Source organism: Microchirus variegatus, assembly GCF_963457635.1.
Source record: "Microchirus variegatus genome assembly, chromosome: 15".
NCBI classification, from domain to species: domain Eukaryota; kingdom Metazoa; phylum Chordata; class Actinopteri; order Pleuronectiformes; family Soleidae; genus Microchirus; species Microchirus variegatus.
The window spans coordinates 25,980,700-26,003,470 of NC_139816.1; the positions used below are offsets into that span (position 1 = coordinate 25,980,700).

At 40.9% G+C, this 22,771-nt stretch overlaps 1 protein-coding gene across 1 annotated transcript in view; it reads right to left on the bottom strand.

Moving 5' to 3' along the window:
* The window catches only part of LOC310937743 (partitioning defective 3 homolog), a gene marked incomplete at both ends in the record, with an annotated part of 330,453 nt that overhangs the window by 75,844 nt on the left and 231,838 nt on the right, over positions 1–22,771 (bottom strand). The window contains 2 exons of the mRNA XM_083902083.1: positions 2,184–2,477; positions 11,006–11,134. Coding sequence (XP_083758209.1) covers positions 2,184–2,477; positions 11,006–11,134 — 423 coding nt within the window. The remainder of the gene's footprint in view (positions 1–2,183; positions 2,478–11,005; positions 11,135–22,771) is intronic.

Here is a 22,771-nt window from a genome sequence, read left to right on the forward strand (position 1 = left end):
AATCAATACTAACTGACAGCAAGGAATTAGTAGCGATCACTGAACAATCATCTATTTTCGTCTCTTGACCCTTTAAATAGGATTTGTCTTATTGCTATTCACTGAAATATTAGGTTAGTTAATGGTATAAAAAAGAAAAGAAATTGTGAATTCTACTGAATCTGTACTGTAAAATTAAAGTTTTGAGAGAGCTTTTGACAAATGTCCAAACATGATTGGACATTCCACTGTGCTGGAATTGTATTCTATGAAAGTTCTATTAAGTTTCATTTAGAAATGTAAATCATTGCTTGTATTTGTGATGTATTAGTGATGGGACTCTCAAATATGATGTGTTTCAAGCTCCTCTTTGTGAATCCTAAATAAAAAGCCTCTGAGCTAAATAAGAACCAGTGCATATGATTATATCTCAAAGGCAGCAAAACAGTGGCATACACTAGATATGCAAAGCAGCAAGAGGTGCAAAACAAAAATGCAGTGTTGAACATGCAGTGCATATTTCAAATCAAATAACAAGCCTCGCAACAGCTAATCCCAACTCTGAAAGTAAAACTCCTCACTGTGCTATCAATACTCAAGGCTCAGACACCCAACTGAATTTAAGCTTGTGTGTATAATTAACATGCAGCACTAAGCTTGTTATGCCGAAATAAACCCATGAAGGAGAAAACTCACAATTTCCAAGAAATGGTGACAACAAGAGAGGAAAGTAAAATAAATAAAGCAGGTTCGCTTCATGTTATTTATGTTTTACATTTCAGAGTCAGCCACACGTAGAATAAAATGCATGTGTGTGTGTTAGAGATAAAATAAGAACAACAGATATGTGATACACCTTTCAAATAGTCAGGGGAAATATAGCCAGTTTTGATTAAACCTCAGCATCAAAAACCATTTGAATATATGCTATATTTAAACAGCACCCTCATACAAAAAGAGCTGATTTCTGCTCGAAAACTGAGCCAGATTTTCAAACTGTATCCCTGCAACGAGTATTGACATTTCCACTGAATCAGTATCACCATGAACAGTATATCACAGAACATCATCCTAGAGTTTGGATCTGAATAGACAAGACAAGATTCATCAAACATTCAACAGGCTGCCAGACTCTTCATCAACTTCTGCTTTGTAATTGGGAGAGTTGCTATGACAAAAAAGGGGCTGTCCCAAGCAAACAGGTGAAGGCAATCTTTTCTTTAGACATACACATTATTGACCTTCACTAAACTACAGGTGCACTGGCACATGGATTTTTGCAAGGACAGACAACCTTGTCATTACTGTCAGGGGTGGGTTCCCGGATGAGGATTCCACATCTCTAAATCCTTTAAAATTAAACACACTCCCTAATGGAGGCACTCTCGTTTGATCACACACGGTAACTCATAAACCCCATCTGAGCCTGAGGCAGTACTGAAAGGTCACAATCGCCAAACTGACAGCTGCCAATGACAGGAGGTACAGTAGGTGTTGTCTCATCCATTAATAATACTCTGAAAGGTTGAAGAAAATATGGACGGAAGATATTTTTGTGCCCCTGCCCCAATAACTTAGCCCAACCCCTCCATCCAAGGGTACAGGGTGTTTCTTAGGTGTCTTGTTAAAGTTAGAGTGAAGTTTATGAGCTAACTCACCCTTCAAATGAAGGGGTAAAAGATATCTCCCAGAATAACTGAATCCAAATGTAACTGATTTTACCTTCAGCTAACATTGTGTAGCATGTTGAGCAGCTATGTTGACAACAACAGAACTTGTTTGCCTTCTCTTGTACACAGCATAGACTGTTACTGAAGCTGAAATTTGAATTTTAAAAAAAGTGTTGTGTCAAATATTTATGTTGGCAGTTGTACAACCCAGCAGCAAGAAGAAATGTGAGCCCAGAGATGCAGTGTGACTCCCTAAAATCTGTCTGTGAGGCTGGGGAGAAACACCTGTGATGCAAGGATAATGTAAAACATTCTAAGCCATGAAGAATTAGTGATCGGCTCTCAGTCTTGTTGTACCTTGTGCATGGATTTTGCCTGCTTGGCTTGTGGGAAAAGGAAGCGTCACACCACGTATGAGGTGAACACGAATGAGACTGAAAGTTCAATCACTGACGACTGCTGTTTTCTGATTGTATGGAAAACATAATCAAAACCCTTAAGGGATGCAAACAATATTATTTGATCGCTCCTTACCTGTCTGGAGCTGAAGGACGTCCATTGCGAGGTTTATTGACCTGAGCATACACAGCTTCCAGGGGTGGGCCATTCTCTGGAAGACTTGAGGGAAGCTGTGGACTTTGAGGGAGATGGTAAGGATTACTGTATGGGTCCATGCTGCTGCTATCTACTGAAGAGTCTAATGATCCAATGCCAGCATAGGTGTGCTCTTCATCTGAGCTAAAGGTGGGGCTGACAATATCTTGGATCTCAGCATATTCCCTCTCCTTTGCCTGCTTCTCCCGAATTTCCCGTGTCTTGGCCTGAATTCTGAGACAAAAACATTGAAGGGAAAAAGTGTGATACAACGTGTTTATTTATTGCAAATTATCTGGCAAGCTGAAACTGTTACACATTGTTCACACTCTAAACTGTAACAAGGCAATATATCTGATGAGTCAAAACATATGAAATAATCAGCATTTCAACTACTGTATAAAATGGTTTTGATGGTCTGAAATGTCCGTATAATAGCAATAGCTGTTTTTCTTTGCCTTTGTTATGTCAAATTGTACAATATTAGTTCATTCTTTCAATAGCTTTTCTTTGTTTTCAGTTTTTTTTTATATTGATTTTCAAAAGTAATGTTTTTCCAGCTCTGCTGATAGAAACATTTACCCTGGTAAGAGACAGCTATGGCAACACAAGTATATGCATTACAGAAATGAATGCACCTCATGGGAGAGATAGTCTTAATAGTGTTGTGTCGGTCATGAACAATTCGTTTGCAAAAACTGATCTTTTGAGTGAACGAACTGAATGGGATCACTTCATGAAATTCCTTCCTTTCTTAGTTAAGTTGAGCTCAGCAGCGAGCGTGGTGGCCGGGAGTGGAACTGCCACACTCTGTGATTCACTCATGAAGTCGTTTGCCGACGCCGTCACTCACTCGTGAATCTTCGGCAAACGACGCCAGCCAACGTGCGCCGAGTGGGAGGGACTAGTAAGAAGAACTGTCTGCCGCTCTCACTCACTCCTGGAGGATGTGATTCGTTCACACTGTCACTCACTGACTCACTCATGATTCGCGAACGTACTGACACAGAGAACTGTCACAAGTGAATGTGAGTGAATGGTAAAAAACTGTGTTGAAAACATGGATATAAATAATAACAATTTAATCATATTTTAATGGATGCATTAAGTAAAACATGCAAGTGAATAGTAAGGAGACATTGATAGGGTAAATAAATGAAATGACATAATGTCCCATACAAGTTTATATATTGATTATTAGATATTGATCGAGACCAACGCCACTTCTTCATTCAAAGAGTGTTGTCTCCTTGAAAGGGGATTTTTTTTCAAAGTGAATAATATTTTATCCTTTTCCACCAATATTAAGGTTCAGGAGGTCTTGGTTCATGCACCTAATTGTTTGACCAACTATAAATTGGAACCTCAAAAGTCATTATACAGCTGGAGGAAACAAGAAGTTGCACGTCATTATCTACAGTTTGGACAGAGCTCCATTGTCCATTGTGTGTGCCTTCTGTTCCATTAAAACTGGTGGACTGAATAGCCTCAAACAATCTTGAATGTAACTGCTTCAAGAACCGGGTTTAATTTGCTGGAAAACAGCTTGCCGTTTTATTCAAGTGAAGTTTTCCATAAGCCAGAGGGCCTGAGACGAGTGTACTGATCTTATTCCACAGGTTCTCTAACGAGTAAGCAGGAAGGAGACAGTTCGTTCTCATCTATCCTCCGTCCCACCCCTTCATCTCCCACTATGCCGTTTTTCTCCCCAGGATCACTTTCACACAACAGCTCCATTCACAGGACCTTTCCTGTCTCAGAGAATGGTTATGTGTGAATGCCCATCTGTCCACAGCTAACAAGATTCATGGAGTCATGGTGTTGCATGTTTGCCTGGAGAGCTGGCACTGTAGGAGAAGGGAGATGGACATCGGGGGGTGGAAAGGAGAGGGGTTGAGGGCAATTGGGGGGGGGGGGGGTGTTGGGTGACCTCCCACTGCGGTGACCCTGACAGCAGCCACCAGACTGCTCACTGGTTCCAGATGTTGAATCCCAGCTGTAGGCTAACACACACATCCACACACATACATACAAGTGTGCTACCTCCCACTGTTGCTATAGACTTCCCTATTACCTCAGGTCATACATGAACTTTGACCTCGACTGCTGCTTGTCATTGGTGACTGACAGGTTTGGAACAAAGCTTAAATCCCCTCAAGCCTAATTGTGTCCCCCATGTCTGTGTATTTTAACAGTAATCACATTTCAAACATTCACCATTTTTCAGAGCCAGATTAACCCAATTCCCACATCCAACCATTGACTGCCTTGTTTATTTTTAGCCATCCAAAATCCCATTTTCTTGGCATTATCTCCAGAATGAAATTTTGATGGCAGCCTGATGCAATGCTGCATGACATGCTGCCATAAAACCTCACCTCCTGTGTGTGTATTTTTGCACCACTGCAAACCAGGTAAAGCATGGAGATGCTCAGCTCAAAGTACAGTTGCACGCACTTGATGTGGTCTCACAAGGTCGATCAAAGGGAGGAAAAAATTATTCCCAGAAGCCCTTTCACCTGCCATCTGGCTAAAGTGATGTCAGATCTCTGCCAGAAAGGAGCAGACAATGATGTTACCACAGGTTCACGGAAGTCCACTGGGACCTCAAGACCCTCTGGCGTTTTACAGACTAATCAGATTCATAAAAACGGCAATATTGACATTTGGGATGAGATAATGGCCTCGGCTAGACTGGCGACATGAAGCCAAGAGAGAGACTTCTTTTCCAGGGCTCAAGAGTCTGACATGGATCAAGCTAATAAATGCATTTCAATAAAAGGATATTAACAAGCAAATGACACAGATTTGAGTCATGCAATTGCCATTGGTGGCGCGACCACTCGAGGTATCTTGATGTTTCACTCATCAGCTTTCAGATCAAGATTTTCTTTTATTGCATGTCATCCTTCACTTTTAAGGTGATATGATTATACACTTTTGTTTTCAAAAGAAGTTTGTGTGTTTGTGAAAAAAAAACCAAACAAACAAAAAAACCTATCCACAATCTGCTGCTGTGAGAAGAGACTTGATCATATTGTGCAAAGTTTCCATTTTTCTTGCAATTTCAATGCTATGGTCAAATGCATATTTTCTGTAATTGCATATGTTCTGTATTTCAATAGCACAAAGAACCAAAGACGGAGAATATAAAGAGTAGGTAGTGAGGTATGCCATAAATGTGTGTGTCAATCTGTGCATGTAGTGGAAGAGCATTATATTCACTATTCATTTTGTAAAATGCAAAATAGCTCCACAGTTGTTGGGGGTTTACTGTGAAATACAGACCTTGTAGTTGAGGTATATTCTTTTGTGTTATCAACCATTAGTAGATGAAACACAAAAGCATTATTTCTCTTGATAAATCTCTATGTTATCTATGTCCATCCTATTCCCTGCACAGCAAACTTTTGAGGATAACAGGGTTTGAATTTGTTAGTGTTTTTCCTGCGCTGTAAAACGTTTAAAACATTTGCTGGAAACTTTCACACCTGAATGGTGCTCGTGATGTGCGACCTGCACCTGCTGCTCCACGTCCATATCGCCTTCTTCCCCGACTTTCTCTTGAGAGCCCACCCCCGCACTGTACCACATATACTCCATTAGCCAATTAATGGCCCAGTGTGTTAACACTGAGGAAAGTGCTGCCCACACTAAACATGTTATTACTCTACAACCCCAATTACTAGCCCCTCTCCTTTCCTTCTCCTCTTACCAAGTACTTCAAGAAGAGGGGACACTATAGCTTTTAATACACTATTATTATTATTATTATTCATTACATTTCTAGAGCACTTTTCCAGACACCCAAAGCGCTTTACAAATTACCCAATATTAATTAACACATTCGCACTGGTGGTGGTAAGTTACGTGTAGCCACAGCTGCTCTGGAGCAGACTGACGGAAGTGCGGCTGCCGATGTGCGCCAAACGGCCCCATCCGACCACCACGGTCATTTATACATATATTTGTCCATTGCATGTTTTTTCGAACTGTCAGCTAAGGGAGTTTTTATTCCGAAAATGTGACGAGCAAATGTTAGGTCCAGTTTAGACCTGATGTTTACATACATACTTAATGATCTGATTGTATCCAGACAGCATTAAAAATCAGTCATTGATGAACAAAATTATGTTTTTAATGAGTCTGATTGTAAAAATGTGTCTGCTGTCATCATGGTTGCTGGTGTGTGTGTGTGCTTTTGCATGTGTGTGTGTATGTGTGTGTCTGTGTGTGTGTGTGTGTGTGTGTGTGTGTGTGTGTGTGTGTGTGTGTGTGTGTGTGTGTGTGTGTGTGTGTGTGTGTGCTTTTGCATGTGTGTGTGAGAGAGAGAAGAGCTGAGAGGAGCTGGAGGGAATTAAAGTTCTAATAACCAGATGCTGAAATAACCATTCAAAAAAATAAATCCTAGCCTAACCCTAACCATATGGTGGTCAGTGTTTATATTGTGGCAAATGCTGGGAATAAATACATGTATGAGCACTGATTAGTGTTTAAAAAAAAACAAAAAAACAAAACTGAAATTGCTGTGGATCAGATGACGAGGTGGTCTCTAATCCAGTCGGAGGACAGATTGCATTCATGTATACTCAGGAATGTAAACGTGCCCTCAACCACTTCCAAATGCAGTTTTTGAGATCAGATCTGAGGACACATTCAGTATGAGCGTTCACACGTGTACTAAGGGTCACTGGAACTGGTGTTAATGCCAGGTTTAAACAGGGTCATAGTGTTTTAGTGCACATATCTTATAAACATAGGAACAGAATTTTAACCACAAAGAATATTTACACAGAGGTCTTTCTTTCATACCCCTATCAGCCCCAGAGGCCATATGTGTAATGGTGTTTAGTTGATTACAAAAGCTTGGAACTTTTATTTATACAGGCCAAGCAATCAGCCCCTAATGACAGGCACATTTAAATGGCAGATAGTTTGAATATTACACAATGTTGTGTTGTTTCTCTCAGGAGAATTGACCTCACATGTACCTTCACCTAAAAATGCAATAACTTTATCTTCATAACAGTGCACTTGAAAGGCTTTTCCTTCTGGCTTGTGAGAGTAGACAGTTTAATGATAATGTTTTCAGGTCAGTTGAGGTTCAGCCCCCTAATTCACTGACTGATCATATCGCCAAGAAAATGATTTATATATTTATCTGACTTTCTAAACTTTCTTTTTTTCGGTCAATTATCATCACTGACTGAAAACGGCACCTTCATGTGTCTATTCCTATTGTGGGTCAGAGTTCATTTCAGGGAATGAACATAAATACTATTAAGTAATTAGGTAATTGGTAGAACGTGAGGCCTGGTCTGAGAGTCAACTCACCTCAAGTCTGTTTTTTCAAGCTGAATAAATTCCAACTTTGCTGTATCTATGGAACAACAAAACCAGTAGAGTCCTCCATATGTTTAGCAATGTTTAATCCACTCGAGGGAAGGCTGTCTGTACTCTCAGACACTAATTTTGAAGTCAGCACATTTTTTTAAAGTCTAGCTCCTCAATATGTATGTTACCATGGTGGATGAAACAGAATGTATTTGCACTCTTACTTTCTCATACAGCTGCATTGATGAGATTTTTCTTTTCAATACCCCCCTCATCAAATATGTTCTATTGTTCTGAAGTGCAGATGGAGAGCAGAGTGAATCTGAATCTAATCAAAGTGCAGTCAATGATTCTGCATGCAGCTGTCACTGCTGAATCTCAAACCTCCACGAGCCCAGCGTTTGTGTTGAGACTTGGCCCACAACTTTCATGGAGTCAACTCAGTTTTAATAATCATATTCACTTGGTATAGGTATCAATATGATTTCCCAATAAGACAGCTGTAACTTACTTTAAACAAACCATGCAAATGGGACTACAATAGTATCTACAATCGAAGTAATGACGTGGGTTGACAAAGTTTAATCATAAAGTTCATAGCACGGTTACTGAAAACTGATATGGAAGAATCTTTTAACATGTTTGGCCACGATAAAGTATTACATTCTTAAAACGAATCTACTTTTGCTGTCTGTCAAATGTGTTGACTTGTTGACTGACTTTCTCCAGAAACAATATTTGAGTTTTGCTTGTCTCGAGTCAGCAGGAAGCCAAACAACAAAAATGAGGATGTGGGCCACTGCTGAGTAATAAAGGCAGTGATGTGCATTCTTGGGGTCTGGGAAATGGGAAGAAGGAGAGTGGCAGTGAAGTGCTGGCCACTGATTAGAAGCCAAGCAGAGCTGAGCAGATACGAGAGAATGGACATCATAATCAGCCACCACCGAGTAAGACAGAGTGAAAGAAGTTCAGTTTGGGGTAAAATGAAGGAGGAACATTGTTAGGTTGTCTGTTTGCTGACTTTGGCTGGGAAAATATAGATTCAGGGCTAACATGTGCAGAGATAAGTCAGAGACTGATGGAAGCGCCTCAAACACCACCTGCCTTGTGTTGTTGTCAGTCTCACCAATCTCCCCAGTGGCCTTGCATGAAAGAGGCCACAGCGAAAGAGCCTCCCCACCCAACATCCAATCAGAGAGCTTGTTGTCTTCATGGTCCTCCCTACATGAGCCAATCAGACAAGGTGTTTTGGGTACTGTCCATGGGCATAAAGAAAAAAGAGTAATAGCTGCCACCGCTGGGTCGAACAGTGATTAAGATCAGCCTAACCACGGGTTCAAATGCTGCTTTGAGGAGACATGAAACAGTCAATCACAGGCTCTGTATAAAATCTGCCAGATTTTAGCAAAAACAAATGCCTCTGATAAGCGCGTTTCATCAGGTTGCCACACTCTGCTATGCTGCAGTAATTAAGTCAAAGTTTTATGTACTCTTTTCTCCATCAACTTCAATGATTTCTACATAAGTGGCTGACGACATCTCAATTAGGGAACCATTCCAAATAAACACAGTGAGTCTTTAAGGTACTGTGGGCCAAACTATAACTTGCATGAATCATATCAAGGTCAGAGTTTTAAATATATAACTGTAGCTGGCTTATTACAGGGCCAAAGAGCAGGTTTTATGAATCCTATTTTGAATCACTAAAAGCCCCTGTCAAAACCGTCTGCTTCAATTAATGACGGCTAATGTTGGGAGTTTGGCTGGCGTCCACCTCAGATCGTGCTGACACATTGCCCTCTCAGACGGTTGCCAGCCTCAGAAACCAATTGCAGTCCGATCCATAATTTCATAAACACACTCTGAAATGGTCCTGTTTCAATGTCAGCAGCGTAATCAATCTAAGTGTGTACCTAAAGCAGAGACCTACGACAATCAAACGTAACACCTTGGGAGTGTAATATAGTAGTGCAACCAAAAATACAAGAAGTAATGGATTTCTGAGCTGTCGTTCTGCTGAACTCTGATGCTTTGAATATCGACTTGGCTTCATGGCAGCTTGGTTTATTATTACCCACCACCATCTCCCTCAGGATTCCCTTTCCATTAACTTAGGTACAATCCTGGCCAAGCTGAGTGATGGGATTTTAGAACAGGTACAAAGGGGAAAGAATTGGGTTGTCCTGGTTGGGACTGGAGCTCACACATGCAGAACAGACACAAACAAGACAAGAAATGGAAATGTGCTGTGAGACAAAGTAGCACACGAAGAAATTGGTTGACAGCAGCGAAAGAATAAAAGTATAAGTAAGATTGAAATTGGATGTGTGTGTGTGTGTGTGTGCATGGAGGGGAGAGCTGACAACATATACTCTACATATCTCATGCCCACTGTGCATCTGTGTTGATTCTGCTGCTTAGCATGACAGTTGTTTGGGAGCTGCTCAAAGGGGGAAGGAGCTGGATGAAGAGCCAGGTCCACTGGTCTCCAGAGTGCACTGAAGGAAATATGTTGGGCCCTCAGCCAGAGGGCTTCACACCCGCATTAGAGAGGACCTTCAATGCAAACCATAGTTGAATACTGAAAGGAATTGTGCTACAGCTTTTTCGAGCAGGGCCGCCAGATGTTCCATTCAGGGGAAGAGGCTGTTTCATAGTGATTTTGTGTGTGTGAGAGTGTTTTTTTCAAACACTTGTTTGTGTTTGTGTTACTGTGTATTTTGAACAGCCACCCATCCTTCTCTGTCTTCACCATAAGAGGGAACAGTATCAGGCCCTGTTGTTTCTATTCAATTAGCTGTCATTACCAATGGCAGTTTGATTACTGAGTTCATTTGGCTGGTGGAGAACAATGGCAGCAGCAAGCTGTCTTTTCATTCACCCTGCCACCAATTTTGTCTTCACTGCTGGATAGAATTAAATGGAGCTTGTCTTTGAGAAATGAGGTGCAAAACCAGTGCTTTTCCTTATTCCTGTGGGCGTCCTGATGTCCACAAACACCAGAGGACAAAGAGCCAAGGGGCTGGACAAAAATGAACAGCATATTCTTGAGCGATTAACAACCTGGGAGAGCTGCAGGAGAAGACAAATGCAGAGCTACATCGATTTCGCTATTATAATGAGCACCATTCAATCATGCCAAATCCACAGGGGCCTACGAGCACCATTAAGAGGTCAGAGCCTCTGAATGGCACAGGCAACAACAATCCATAAATGATCTTTTTAATGTACTGATATAAAAGAATGGGACATTTCACAAATTGACATCTGAGTGCTTTCCCAGAATCTACCAACCTTGCTCCACCATTTTGTTGATTAGGTAGTTTGCTAATTTTCCGGTCAGCAGTGTCCTTTTTCTCTCCCCTTTGTTCAGCCGGGACTTAATTGTTTTGGCTTTTAGCAAGCCAAGGCTCTTGTTGAGCACTCACCTCTCTTGTTCCAGTCTCATCCGCAGGGTCTCCTCTTCTGATGCCTGCACGTCCTCGGCTTTAGATTTACTGGAGCCCTTCCTCTCTATCCTTTCTCCTGGACGATCATCCCTCCGGTGCTTTCCAAACCTGAGTAAGAGAGAAGGGCAGAGTGAATTTAATTGAGGCCCAGGCTTTAATCATTGCCAACCCAATGTGAATATTTCTTTTTTCACATCTGCATGTCTCTTCCATTGTCCAGGAATTTCATTTAAAATACTCCGTCGGAAATTAAAGTGTCAAACTGTCAAAATCTTCGGCTTGGGTTTTTATTGGGGTGACAGCTCAGGAGGAGCCTCCGTGGCAACCCTGTCTTTATTGAACGAAGAACATGGTCTTTCTCAACTAAATGCAATCAAAATGCAGCAAGCAATATAAAACGATAGCTCGACTTACAGGACAGCAGACACATTCAGTATGCAGTGTTAAAAGAAAGTCTAAAAACCTGACCCTTTTTTTTTAAAGGGGGATGAGCTTCCTTTTTCGTCTCTCAGCTGTAGAGTTTACTTAGAGTGAAGGGAACAGTGACAGCTTGTGATTTAGTTTTGGGAACAAACTACCTGCACACAGACCAAATGTAATGTAAAAGTGGAGGGAACCACTCACCTCCCTGGCATCATTTGTAACTTTCTAGGCAGTGTCGCCAACTTTTACATTTTAATGACAGGAGAGACACACCAGTTACGGTAAATCCATGACAGCTTTACTGGAGGTGAGAATAAGCCAAGCCGAGGACAGTAAATTCTTCTGGTCAGCCAAGCTTGGTTGTCGGCAAATAGATGAGTGGAGTCTGTGGCCGTGTAAGGGGTGTGAGAAAATGATGATGATGAGGAATAGCAAATATAAAGGAGGCATGCAGCTGACAGGAGTATAGTACATTTGCAAAGCTGCGCACTCACACACAGCCACACACAATAAATAGACAACTCCATCGTCTGACTCCACTGTCTCAGACTTCATTACTCACAACAGTGTGCTGGTGGATAACACTAAAATCAGATTCCTGCTTTATACACGTGTACAGACTTTGGGGATATAGGATATCCTCTGGTGCAACAGAACAGGAAAGACAATATGATGTCATTTCCTGCTCCTCCACAAAGGGTTCAGCTTTGGAGGAAGTGCAAAACAACTGGATACAGAAAAAGGACGTATTAAAGACAGATATTCAGGAAGTATACATGATGGTCATTTGGCACACTGGGACAGGCGTCCTACGGTGGATTTAGAAATTGAATAAGATTCAATTCAAAGCAGAATGTTTTGGACACAGTAAATTCAAACTACCCAGGAAACCGTTAAAATAACAGCATGCGCAACATTTGGAAAAGAGAATATGCACACATTTCTTGTTGTCGTGCAGTTATTGTTATGAAGTCACCAGTTTGAAGTGTCAAATGAAGTGCAAGCCTTGAACATTTAATTTTTTTACTTTTGATTGTCACATTGTTGGAAACCATACAAGATCAACCAGGCATGTGGCCAAAAGTAAAAGGAAATTCAATAAATATAATTGCAGAAGAGGACTTGATTTTTTATTTAGCGTCTATATTACATAACAGTATTCAGTGTTCTTGCATTGAATGCACATTGATTACGCTGTTCCCCATGGGCTTTATCAAATAGACCTGTTCATTTCCACACAGCAGCACAGGAGAAAGCCTCTGCAGTCTCTCAGCCCCAGCCTGAGTTTATGTCTGTCTTCCACATAGTTGAGCTTTATTCAACAGTTTCTTTCTCAAACTTTCTCAAAAAAGCTGAAAGAAATCACATCAAACAAGGTTGACTTTGGGCCAGTAGAATGAAATACATTTATGAAATGGGAGACTGTTCCCCACATGGATGTTTATTCTTCTACTTGACATTAAAAGCAGTCAGGAGCTTTGTGCAAAATGACTTCTCTGTGGTGGCGGCTGCTTTGGAACTGTAATCTTTTGAATGAGCTGTGGCCTGGTGGGACGTCCTACTTTGTGGTTGTACAGAGAGAGCCCAGGAGAGAGAGAGAAAGTGATATGTGGGTTCTTTTGTAGCCCAGATAGCATACATTACCTGATTAATTAATCAACAAATGGCTCTGCTAAGGCATAAAACTCCAGACTGGGGCTGAGGATACTAATAATAGTGAACCTGCCATCTATCACAAGAGCAGGTGACAGCTTCTCTCACCTCACGTTAAAGACTTTCATTAACTCTCTCAGAAAAATTCACCTCTCTCTTACATTTTTTTTCCTTCCTCTGCTTCTTACACTGACGCCCCCTAGAAGAAAACCTTTAGGGGATGAGCCAACTTTCGCTGTCTGCACTTTTCATCTTGTTCTGGATCAAAATCAGTACAGTTAGGGATTTGTCATAGTGAAATATATTGCTGGATTAAACTGAGCATCCAGCAGTTCCCATATGAAAGGTTATTTTCCTATCGCCAGTGGCTTGAGAGGGAGGACCCACATCAAAGCAGAGGCAGGAATGGAAAGGGAATATCCTACCACGGCTATTAGACTTCTCAAGACGCACACTGGTTCACTGACAACATGGCTGCCATAGGGGACTAATGTTAACACAGATTTAGCTGCCACACTTCCAATTTCCCACCATACTTTCAATGATGCATTAAACCCAATCTTACAATTATACACGTCAACATTTTTTCAGCAGGGGAAAATATGAAATCTCAGATTGTATGTATAAAGCAGAAACTGTACTGACTTTCACCTGTCTCTAGAAGACAACTGCCTCATTTAAACTGACACAAAACAATGGGTATTTTTTTGTTCATGTGTGTCAAGAGGGACGAAATAAACTCATTTGTTTCTGTGTTGATCCAGTATAGGCAACTTGGCATTAATTAGGGCTGGCATCAGAATACTTGCATTGAAAGAGCGTTTGTTGAAGCCTGACAGCAAGGTATTGATTGGCAACTATAGGACCCATACACAGAATGACAATGCAGTGTCTACATTGCAGTTTGGCACAGAGAACCGACTTTGAACCTCAAAGTTTGCACTGGCTTTTGCAGATGGTGTCAAAATGTATGTAAAGATCCAATGTGAATAGTTTATGGGCTTAAATGAATACATTACTTTTAAGCATATAATCACTTAACAATAAATAAATATATATATATTTTTGCCTTTTCCATTTGCTTCAGGCAATGACCTTGCATTGTGGATTATTAGCATAGAGTAAATAGCTATTCGACTGGAATTAGTCACTATTTAAGCAACAGCAGTTGCAGCTCAAGCAGGTGAACAATGACGCGCCATTTGCCTCCTGAAAAAGCTCTGATCTTTTTCTGCCTCAGTCTACCAGTCCAATGCTCTGTGTAATGATCCGTTCCCGAGCATCTGTCTCTCTGTGATGGACAGCAGGTAAGAGTGATGGACACAGAAATGTCTCAAAAGACAAAGAAGGGGGATGCAAATGTGGATTGCAGAGCCACCAGGGTGGAAACATGTTTAGTTAAGATTAAATGAGCATGAACACACAATAACTAAGCAAGACGGTTTGATGGGAAGCTGAGTGATATGCTCACAGAAACCAAGCATGACCTTCAGGCTGCTTTCAAAGCTTGGGCTGATTTGTTCAATTCATCATTGTTTGGTCTTGATAATGTCTGAGTGGCCATTAAACCTCATTTACACATTATAACATGAACTCGCCATTTATAATATAGGTTTTTATTAATGCTGTGATGGCCGCTGATGCAAAGAAAAAATTAAAGAGTTCAATCAAAGTGTCCAGGGTTAGATATCTGCTTTCAGCATCTCATAAAATAATATGTTTTCAAATATTGATGTACATTAGAGATACAGTGTTATCATCTGGGGTTTACTGTATATTTGCCTTAACCTGAAAATAAGTCAGTAAATGTGTACTCCATTCAATATGATATATCATCTTATATCACTGAAAACAGAAGGGTTTATACTGCCAGCAATGGACGCCCCATACATCATCTTCATCGATTTACAGGGTAATAATACTTCAAGGCTGCAGCACAACAGTGGAGTAGAAAGAAAGTCTAAGATAGAATTTCCAAAAGGGGAATAATGGGCAAAAAATTATGCAAAGCCTCATAATCAGTTAATCATTTTATCTGAGAAGAGAAGTAAATCTGTTCAGTTAGGATCTTTTTTAAGTTTTTGACTTAAGGAAAGCAAAAATGGAACATTTGGTTTAACCTCATATGATGCACTCATCATATGAGGTGTGCAGTCTTTTAACATAATTCAAACCTGCAAATGGTGAGCCAGAAAGGAAGAAAATACTGCATCTATCAATATGAGTAAGTGATGAGAGGATGATTTCAAGGGCAGACAGAAAGTACCATTATTGGTTCTGCTCGGCGAACCTGAAAGTTAATCCAAATCTCCCAGGGCGAGGTCCCCCACACATCGGAGCCCCCATCCCTTGAAAATGTATTTGTCTCTGTCACAAAGTAAATAAATATCTACGCCTACACCCACCGCATTTCATTGAGGTCATCAATAAAGAACCAATCATGAGACATTATTGTAATTTTATTAACGGCAAAGAGTACAGAAGTTGTGGATGGCACAACACATCCACAACTACAAAAACATAGTACTCCTTTTCTCTCTCCTATCCCTTGCCACCTAGGGCAAAAAATCCTGACAGTGGCATGTAATTTTAATAGCCCCTTGTTAGTGAGGTGAGACTGTTGCATCTGTCTATCCTCCTTCCTCTCTGGCTAAGTGTTGTTGTTGAAACTGTGGTGAGTAAACATTCTCTACCCCGGGTGAGACACAGAGACACCTTGTAAAAAAAAATCCAATAAGGCAGTCAGAGAGAGAAAAAGGGAGGGCAAGTTCTTTTTTCTGTCTACACGAATCACACTGTGACCCAGCGATCGTTAACAGGCATTAAAGAGGCATTCGTTATCGTTGAGTGGCCTTTGCGTTACATTGCCACCACCGGTTTCCAGGGACACCCACCCCGGAGAGAGGCATGGGAGGATATTCTCTCGTCATTCCTCCAGCTTTGAGCAACACCAGCCGATTATCTCCTTCCCTGCGGAACTCATTATCTGCAACCTGTAATGTCAGTCAGCACTTTCCCTGCTCAGCCCAACCTCTTTTAAAACTCGAATCTACAATTTGATGCATCTCTTAAGGAGAGGGAAATGGCTGTCCTTAAGAGTTTAAAGAGAAAGGCACCGAGTTGAGATTCCTCAGTAAATGTGTAAGATGGTTAAGTTCACATTTCTCATGGTAAACAGTGTCTTCAAAAAAAAATGACTCTTAACGCCATGGCACATTCACTTGCCTTTTACAGGGACTCTGCCTCTTACAGGTCACAGCAAGATATGACATCTATGGGCTTTGACTTCATTGGATAAGGGCTTGTGCACACAGAACCAATCGATTTCCTCCAGAGGGGTTGGGATGTTGATTGGCTGTAGCGCTGGAGGGAAGCCAGCCTTAATTCTTCCACCAACAGTGCAAAAACAGTGGGGAGAGGAGCACAGGAGTCAAGATGGTTCATGCCGGGTGGGAGCGTGTATGTCCTGCATTGTGGAGGCATGACATGCATTTATTCATGACATCAGACCGTATCCCAGGAGGGGGGCAGCTCCACAGGGAAGATGGAGATTAAATGATTCTCACAAGAAACTTCTATGACTCTTTGGTTTCCCAGCTGAGCAAAGAAGATTACACATGGTGAAGAAGAATCAGTTTCAGTGAAGCCTTAGGTGGTCTTCGCAAAACAATGAAAAATAAAAACTATTGCAGGTATATGAATTATATGCATCTCTTGTTGTATTAAAATGGCACTAAATTATTTTTCTCAACTGACATCAGTGTCATCTTTTTACCATACAGATATTGTATGGACACAAGGATTTTCTGGAAATACAGATGCATAGGAATTGCTATATCATCATTTTCATATTTCATGTTTTATGTATTTATTGTTTTCTGCCTGTGTTATTCAGGATGTTCTCTCTTCCGTCACTCCAGTGAATTATTCTTCCCTCAGTATTTTCCTCTATTCACACTTTCAGAATTTTCTTCGCAGTGGTTTGCTTTTGGGCTGGTATGTGTGTCCAATTGTGTGATCAGCAATTGGCTTCTCCTACTTGTCCAGTTGTTAGTAGACTTAAACCAACAACACCCCTAGATCGAGGAAAAGAGAAAGAAAACGGGTTTGGATTGAAAATAAAATGTGTGTGAATAATGGTCGAAGAGAACATGTGTCTAGGAGGGCATTGCAAATTTTTGAAAATTCCAGAAACCGAGTTAATACTCTGTTACATGACACTTTTAAAAGTGTCAGGAGACAGAAATAGACAGATAGAGGTGTCACTTGACACTTTCCTCTTGCGTCTGCTAAATTTCCTTGTGTTGTAGTAGACACCATCATATTTTGTCGCTGTCAGACCAAAACATCTTCTCTCAGTCACTCTCTTGGTTGGTTCAGTAAACACACTGACTCTTCCTCCACATCAACAACTTCATCAAATATATTTATTATCAAAATAATGAAAAGCAGCACAAATATAGACACAAATAAGATGTCTATATTGCCATCGCAAATGGCTGAAAAAGCCAGAAACTACACCGTTGGTGTCCCTGGAGCCTGGCAGCAGCAGCAGGAGAACCGGAGCCGAGCTGGCGCCGGGATTGCTGCTCAGAAACGTTCAGAAACATATGCACTGTCTGTCAGTGTTGAATAGCCTACTCTGATTGACCCGGTTTGAAGATCGTTAGAGTCTAAGAGTTTATGTACCATCAGTTAAGTTGCATCCATCGCTATCAAGGGGGGGAAGTCCTTGTCCGTGTATCACCGGAGATAAAAATTTATTTAGCAGAGATAGGGATAGGAAAACCAGAGGAGGGGAAATCCCACCCCCCCCCCCTAAAAATCGCACCCTGATAGTAAGTAATGTGGTCAGGATGATACAAAGCTAGAGCATGAACTTGCCTAGTGACAATTATCAAAAGTGTAGAGCAGCAGGGGATAAATCAGGCCTTAATCTGCTCTTAATGAGATATGTATTTTATAACCACACAGATCTGCAGAGTATAGACACACCACATAGAGCTGCAGCAACATGCAAGATGAAATAACAATAGATAGATCAGTGAATGGCTTAGGGTGCTCTCTTAAACCAGCAACTAACAATATAAAAGCAAATGTTGCTGTTTCTTGCAAGAGAGGCCTGCGTGTTTTGAAGCTGAGAGAAAAAGGGCATTCATCACCATGTGTGCCAATTATTCATATTTAAGCAATTGCAGGGACACACTCTGGTGTGTATGTGGCTTTTATCTGTATATGTGTGTGCCTGTATATCAAGGGAAAGCTTGGCTTGTCCATACTTCATAAAAGCCTGAGCAATACAAAGGACGAGGCCCAGACCAACATGATTGCCTTTAATGTTTCACATAAATCACTGAGTTGTGTGTGAGCAGGAGAGGGGGTGTTTTTGCACACACTCAGAGGAACATTTCACATTCCTGGCACCACTGATTAAAGCCTGTAATTTCAATACAAATAAACAATCCAAATGCATTCATATACATCCTTCTGTTCAAATATATGAGAACATCGAGTACAGACTCTGTAGGACATTTATAGAAAGCCTTCAGTGGCACAGAGGGAAGTTTAGGTGTTGGGCTGAACTTTGTGTGTGTATCCACATTCTATTCACTGTAAATGGTTTGTATTTACATAGCACTTTTCTACCCTTGATGACCACTCAAAGCTGCTTTACACTACAGTTTTGCCATTCACACTTTCATATCTATGTGCAGCACATTTCCTATCACTCATATTTCATACCCAGTAAGTTAAGTGTCTTGCCCAAGGACACCATAAACATCCAACCATTGGGTACGGCTTTATCCTCACTTTTGTCAAAACTCACCGCTGACACTGCCCCCTCCCCTTTCCCTCTCCTAGCCATGTGCTTTTGTTTTCAATGGCGTACATAAGCCATGGAGCAATGTCTGTTATGTTTTCAATTCTTGCTATTTTAACAAAAAAGTCAGTGCAATGTTTACTGGTGTGTGACTCCTCGCTCTGTCAGAGAGTCTTGTCCTAAGTCCTCATCTCCTCCAACATCAGTTTTCTCAGCTTCTTTTCCGCCGGCTCTGCCTTGATGAACATCTAAAATAGCACTATCGCTGCCTCGATCTTGTAGCTGGTACCAGCATAGCGTGTTTGTGTAGTACTGTGAAGCAATTGGTATTTTTCACAAGACTTTGTGAGACCTCCTTATTTTGAGGCCCTGATCTTGCAAGGATGGTGGTAGGAGGAGTGGAGACACCCACCAATCTCCCTGCAACTAGCCATCTAACCAACACAGTGACTCCAAAGCTGTGAAATTAGGGTAAAAATCTTGCATAGTCCTGCCTTAACACATGATGTGATCAAAATAAAAATTGCCAATAGCCACAACCCATGAATGATTCCTACTCTCAATACAGTACATGTACACACACATAGTTGGTTCAAGCCTAACCAACCTTTACCCTCCATCCTAACCTCACATAGGGGCTAAAGGAATGGAGACTGGGGGGACGTGACAGGGATGTGGAGTGGAGTGTATCAGTGGAGGAGCCACAGTCAATGGCTCAGGCTATGACCTAGATACAATATGGCACACTGCATTCCTAATGGGCCATTTTGATCACTGCCACTCAGCTCTGCTCCTACCTCATGCCTTGAATACAAAAGATCTCAGCAGATACAGCAGCCCAGGTCTCCTCAACCTTTAATGATGGTAGATGTAAAAGAACCACAGTAGGGGGACAAACAATGCGTTGTTGGGTGGCTGAAAAGAAAATCAAAACACTTCAGCTGCTAAATGTTGAAGTTGCATTTGAGCTGTTCTCACCTGCTACAATTTAACCCATCAGAATATGTGGGTGAGAGGAAATAGCTTATGATTATTGTCATGACACATGATTACCTCATAAATTAATTGTGTTCATCAAGCCTCCCCTCCTAGTCTTTTCTGTTTTGATTATCCTCGCTTCTTGCAATTGTCTCTCAACTAATTTACATACTGATGAGTTTGGAGACAGATGTGTTTGGTAACACTCAAATGCCTGATTTCCAAGATTTCCAAGATGCTCGCCTGAGGACAGGCGAGGGGTGAAGCGAGGCAGGTTTTCTTTCTCGTAAAAGTCAGACAGTGAAATACAAGCATGGACACATGCCGGGCCAAGCGTTATATTTGAGTCCATCGGAGAGAGGAGACAGGGGAACCACTGATCCGTGATATACATCCCTCCCAGCATTCAATGAGCGAGACGGGAGAGGTCTTTCTGTCAATGCCACAATGAATCTCCAGGGCAGCTGAGAAAGAGGAGGGGAGAGGGATATGGGTGGATATATGGAAAGAAAGACGGAGGGAGTGACAGTAATTGTGAAAAAAAGTGAGGATGAGCAGGAGTAGGAATCCCAGTGGAATCTCAGGGAGAGCGGCGACTGTATATCACAGGGTTAGATAAATAAAGCTGGACACTCCTCTTCTGTCTACTAGCCTTGTGCAGTTAAATGATTCTCCAAAGGAAGATAAGTGGGAGTAAGAGAATGGGACCACGAGTGCATCAAACTGCTGCATCTAACATTTTCCAGCTGAAGAAATCAATTATAAAAACCCTGTGTGCAATTACTGTAAACAAATGAAACAGCAAGTTCAATTAGATGAGCTGCAGCCTCTATTCACATATATACATATTGTGCATGTCATACACTGAATGAATTAATTGTTTTATTGATTTACAGCAGAAAGGGCAGTTGCCTCATGTCATAAGGAGCACAGGTGGTTTGGGGAAACAAAGAGAAAATGTCCTTTTTATGTAAGGAGGAAGAGAACCTTATCAGAAATGTAGTGCAGTATTGCAACCCTAGGTGTTGTTTACCAACCTTATCTGGATTTGTAGAATATCACGTTAACTGAGGTATGTTATGGTTCAGGTGCTCTGTAATTATAGTACCTTGTCTTTCCTGTATTAAACAAACCAACAGGATGTATAAAGACATAATAGCAAACCAGGGCTACATTAAAATGTGAGGGAAAAGTGAGTGGCAGAAATGTGTGGATAGTATTATGCGGATAGTATTTTTAAGTGTGAAGGGTGCAAAGAAGGAAGTTAGGCGGTGAAATACAGGTGTTAAAGTCTGCATTTGAAGGAGGGTGGAGCAGATGTAGAAGTAAATAATAACAAAGTACTTTCTTATGGGTTTTTTTTTTTCATTTTCCAAGAGGAAGCTATAGTTATTGTTATTATGATATTATACTATTGCATTTATTTTATCCATGAGTGTTCAACAACAGTAATTACATGCCTATTATTCAATACATGATAATGGGGTCCTTTAACTGTTACCATGCCAACGAAGGTCTCGCATGCCTGCCACTATGTGTATGTGATTGTATTATTGTTGCCATGATGATGGAGGTCCAGAAAAGCTGATGCGTGGTGGTTTGGGTGGTATCTGAGGGTGGGGACACATGGACTATATGATTATTTAGGTTGAAGGATTTGTTTGAAAACACTGTAGTTTGATGATTTGGTGTAAGTCATCATCGGTTTGGACATATGAAATAATATTAATTACAGCTTATTATATATATTTCGACATATGCAGATTTAAAGGGTGGTGGAACATTACCACATGAGATACCATACAAATATTGACAATAGAGCCTTTATTAAATACATCAATTGTTCAGCACCTCATTACAAATGCAGTTCTAAGTATGCTAGGTTGGGTATATAATTGTTCAAAAACAAACAAAAACTAAATCTGAAACGTCTTGGAATAGTAATGATTTCAATTAAGACTCATTCATGACAAACATAGGAGGATTGAAACCCTGATCCATCCATAAGCACAATCTCAAATCTCTGACATGTTCACCAAATTCAGATTAAAAGAAATATAGATTGGAGTATGAGAGAGAGGTGGAAAACCAGGAGGAAAATAGACACTTTCTATTTACATGCTGAACACATGTTGCAGGCTGACAGAACAAGAAGAATATGGTTTGTAGCTTTAATTGGTTGTCTTTGATGGAAATCAGAAGTGTAATTCAACATCGATTGATATTACCTTTGCGATTCAAAAGCAATTTTCCCAGCTTTTCTCTTCTTTGTCTTCACCGTGATTGTCTGTCCCACCCATCCAATTCTACCCATCGTCTCACTCGCATGTTAGGATTACGCACACATCAGCGGGTGGGAAGTCAGTGGATAGGAAAGGTCATTTCAGCCAAAGGCCTCTATTTCATTACATGCTAAGCCTGGGAAATGGGTGAGCAGACTAGCAATGAGTCCAACTGTAGCAGGCAGCACACTTCATTTGCATAGCACATGGAGGAAATAAATAGGTTCTCCCATGTGCATTTTCTCACCTCTATCTCTGTCATATCATGCATGCTTTGCATATTTAAGTATAAGACACTTTACTTCCTTCACTAAAACCAAAACCCACGTACAATTTATTAGAGGGCAACACGGTGACTCATTTGTACTACTTTGAAAAACAAAATAGAATTGTTCCATTCTTAAATCATTGTACGTGCTCTTTATATTTTTTTATTCATTTTAAATGCCCTCTGAGAGTTGACTTGCAACAAAACTGCCTTTTTTTATATTGATCAAAGTGATCCTTTCAACAGCGCACCCATGTATATCAAAGTGTCTTAAAGTGTGAAAAACAGAGAAGAAAAGAGAGCATTGGGTTTGCACTGGT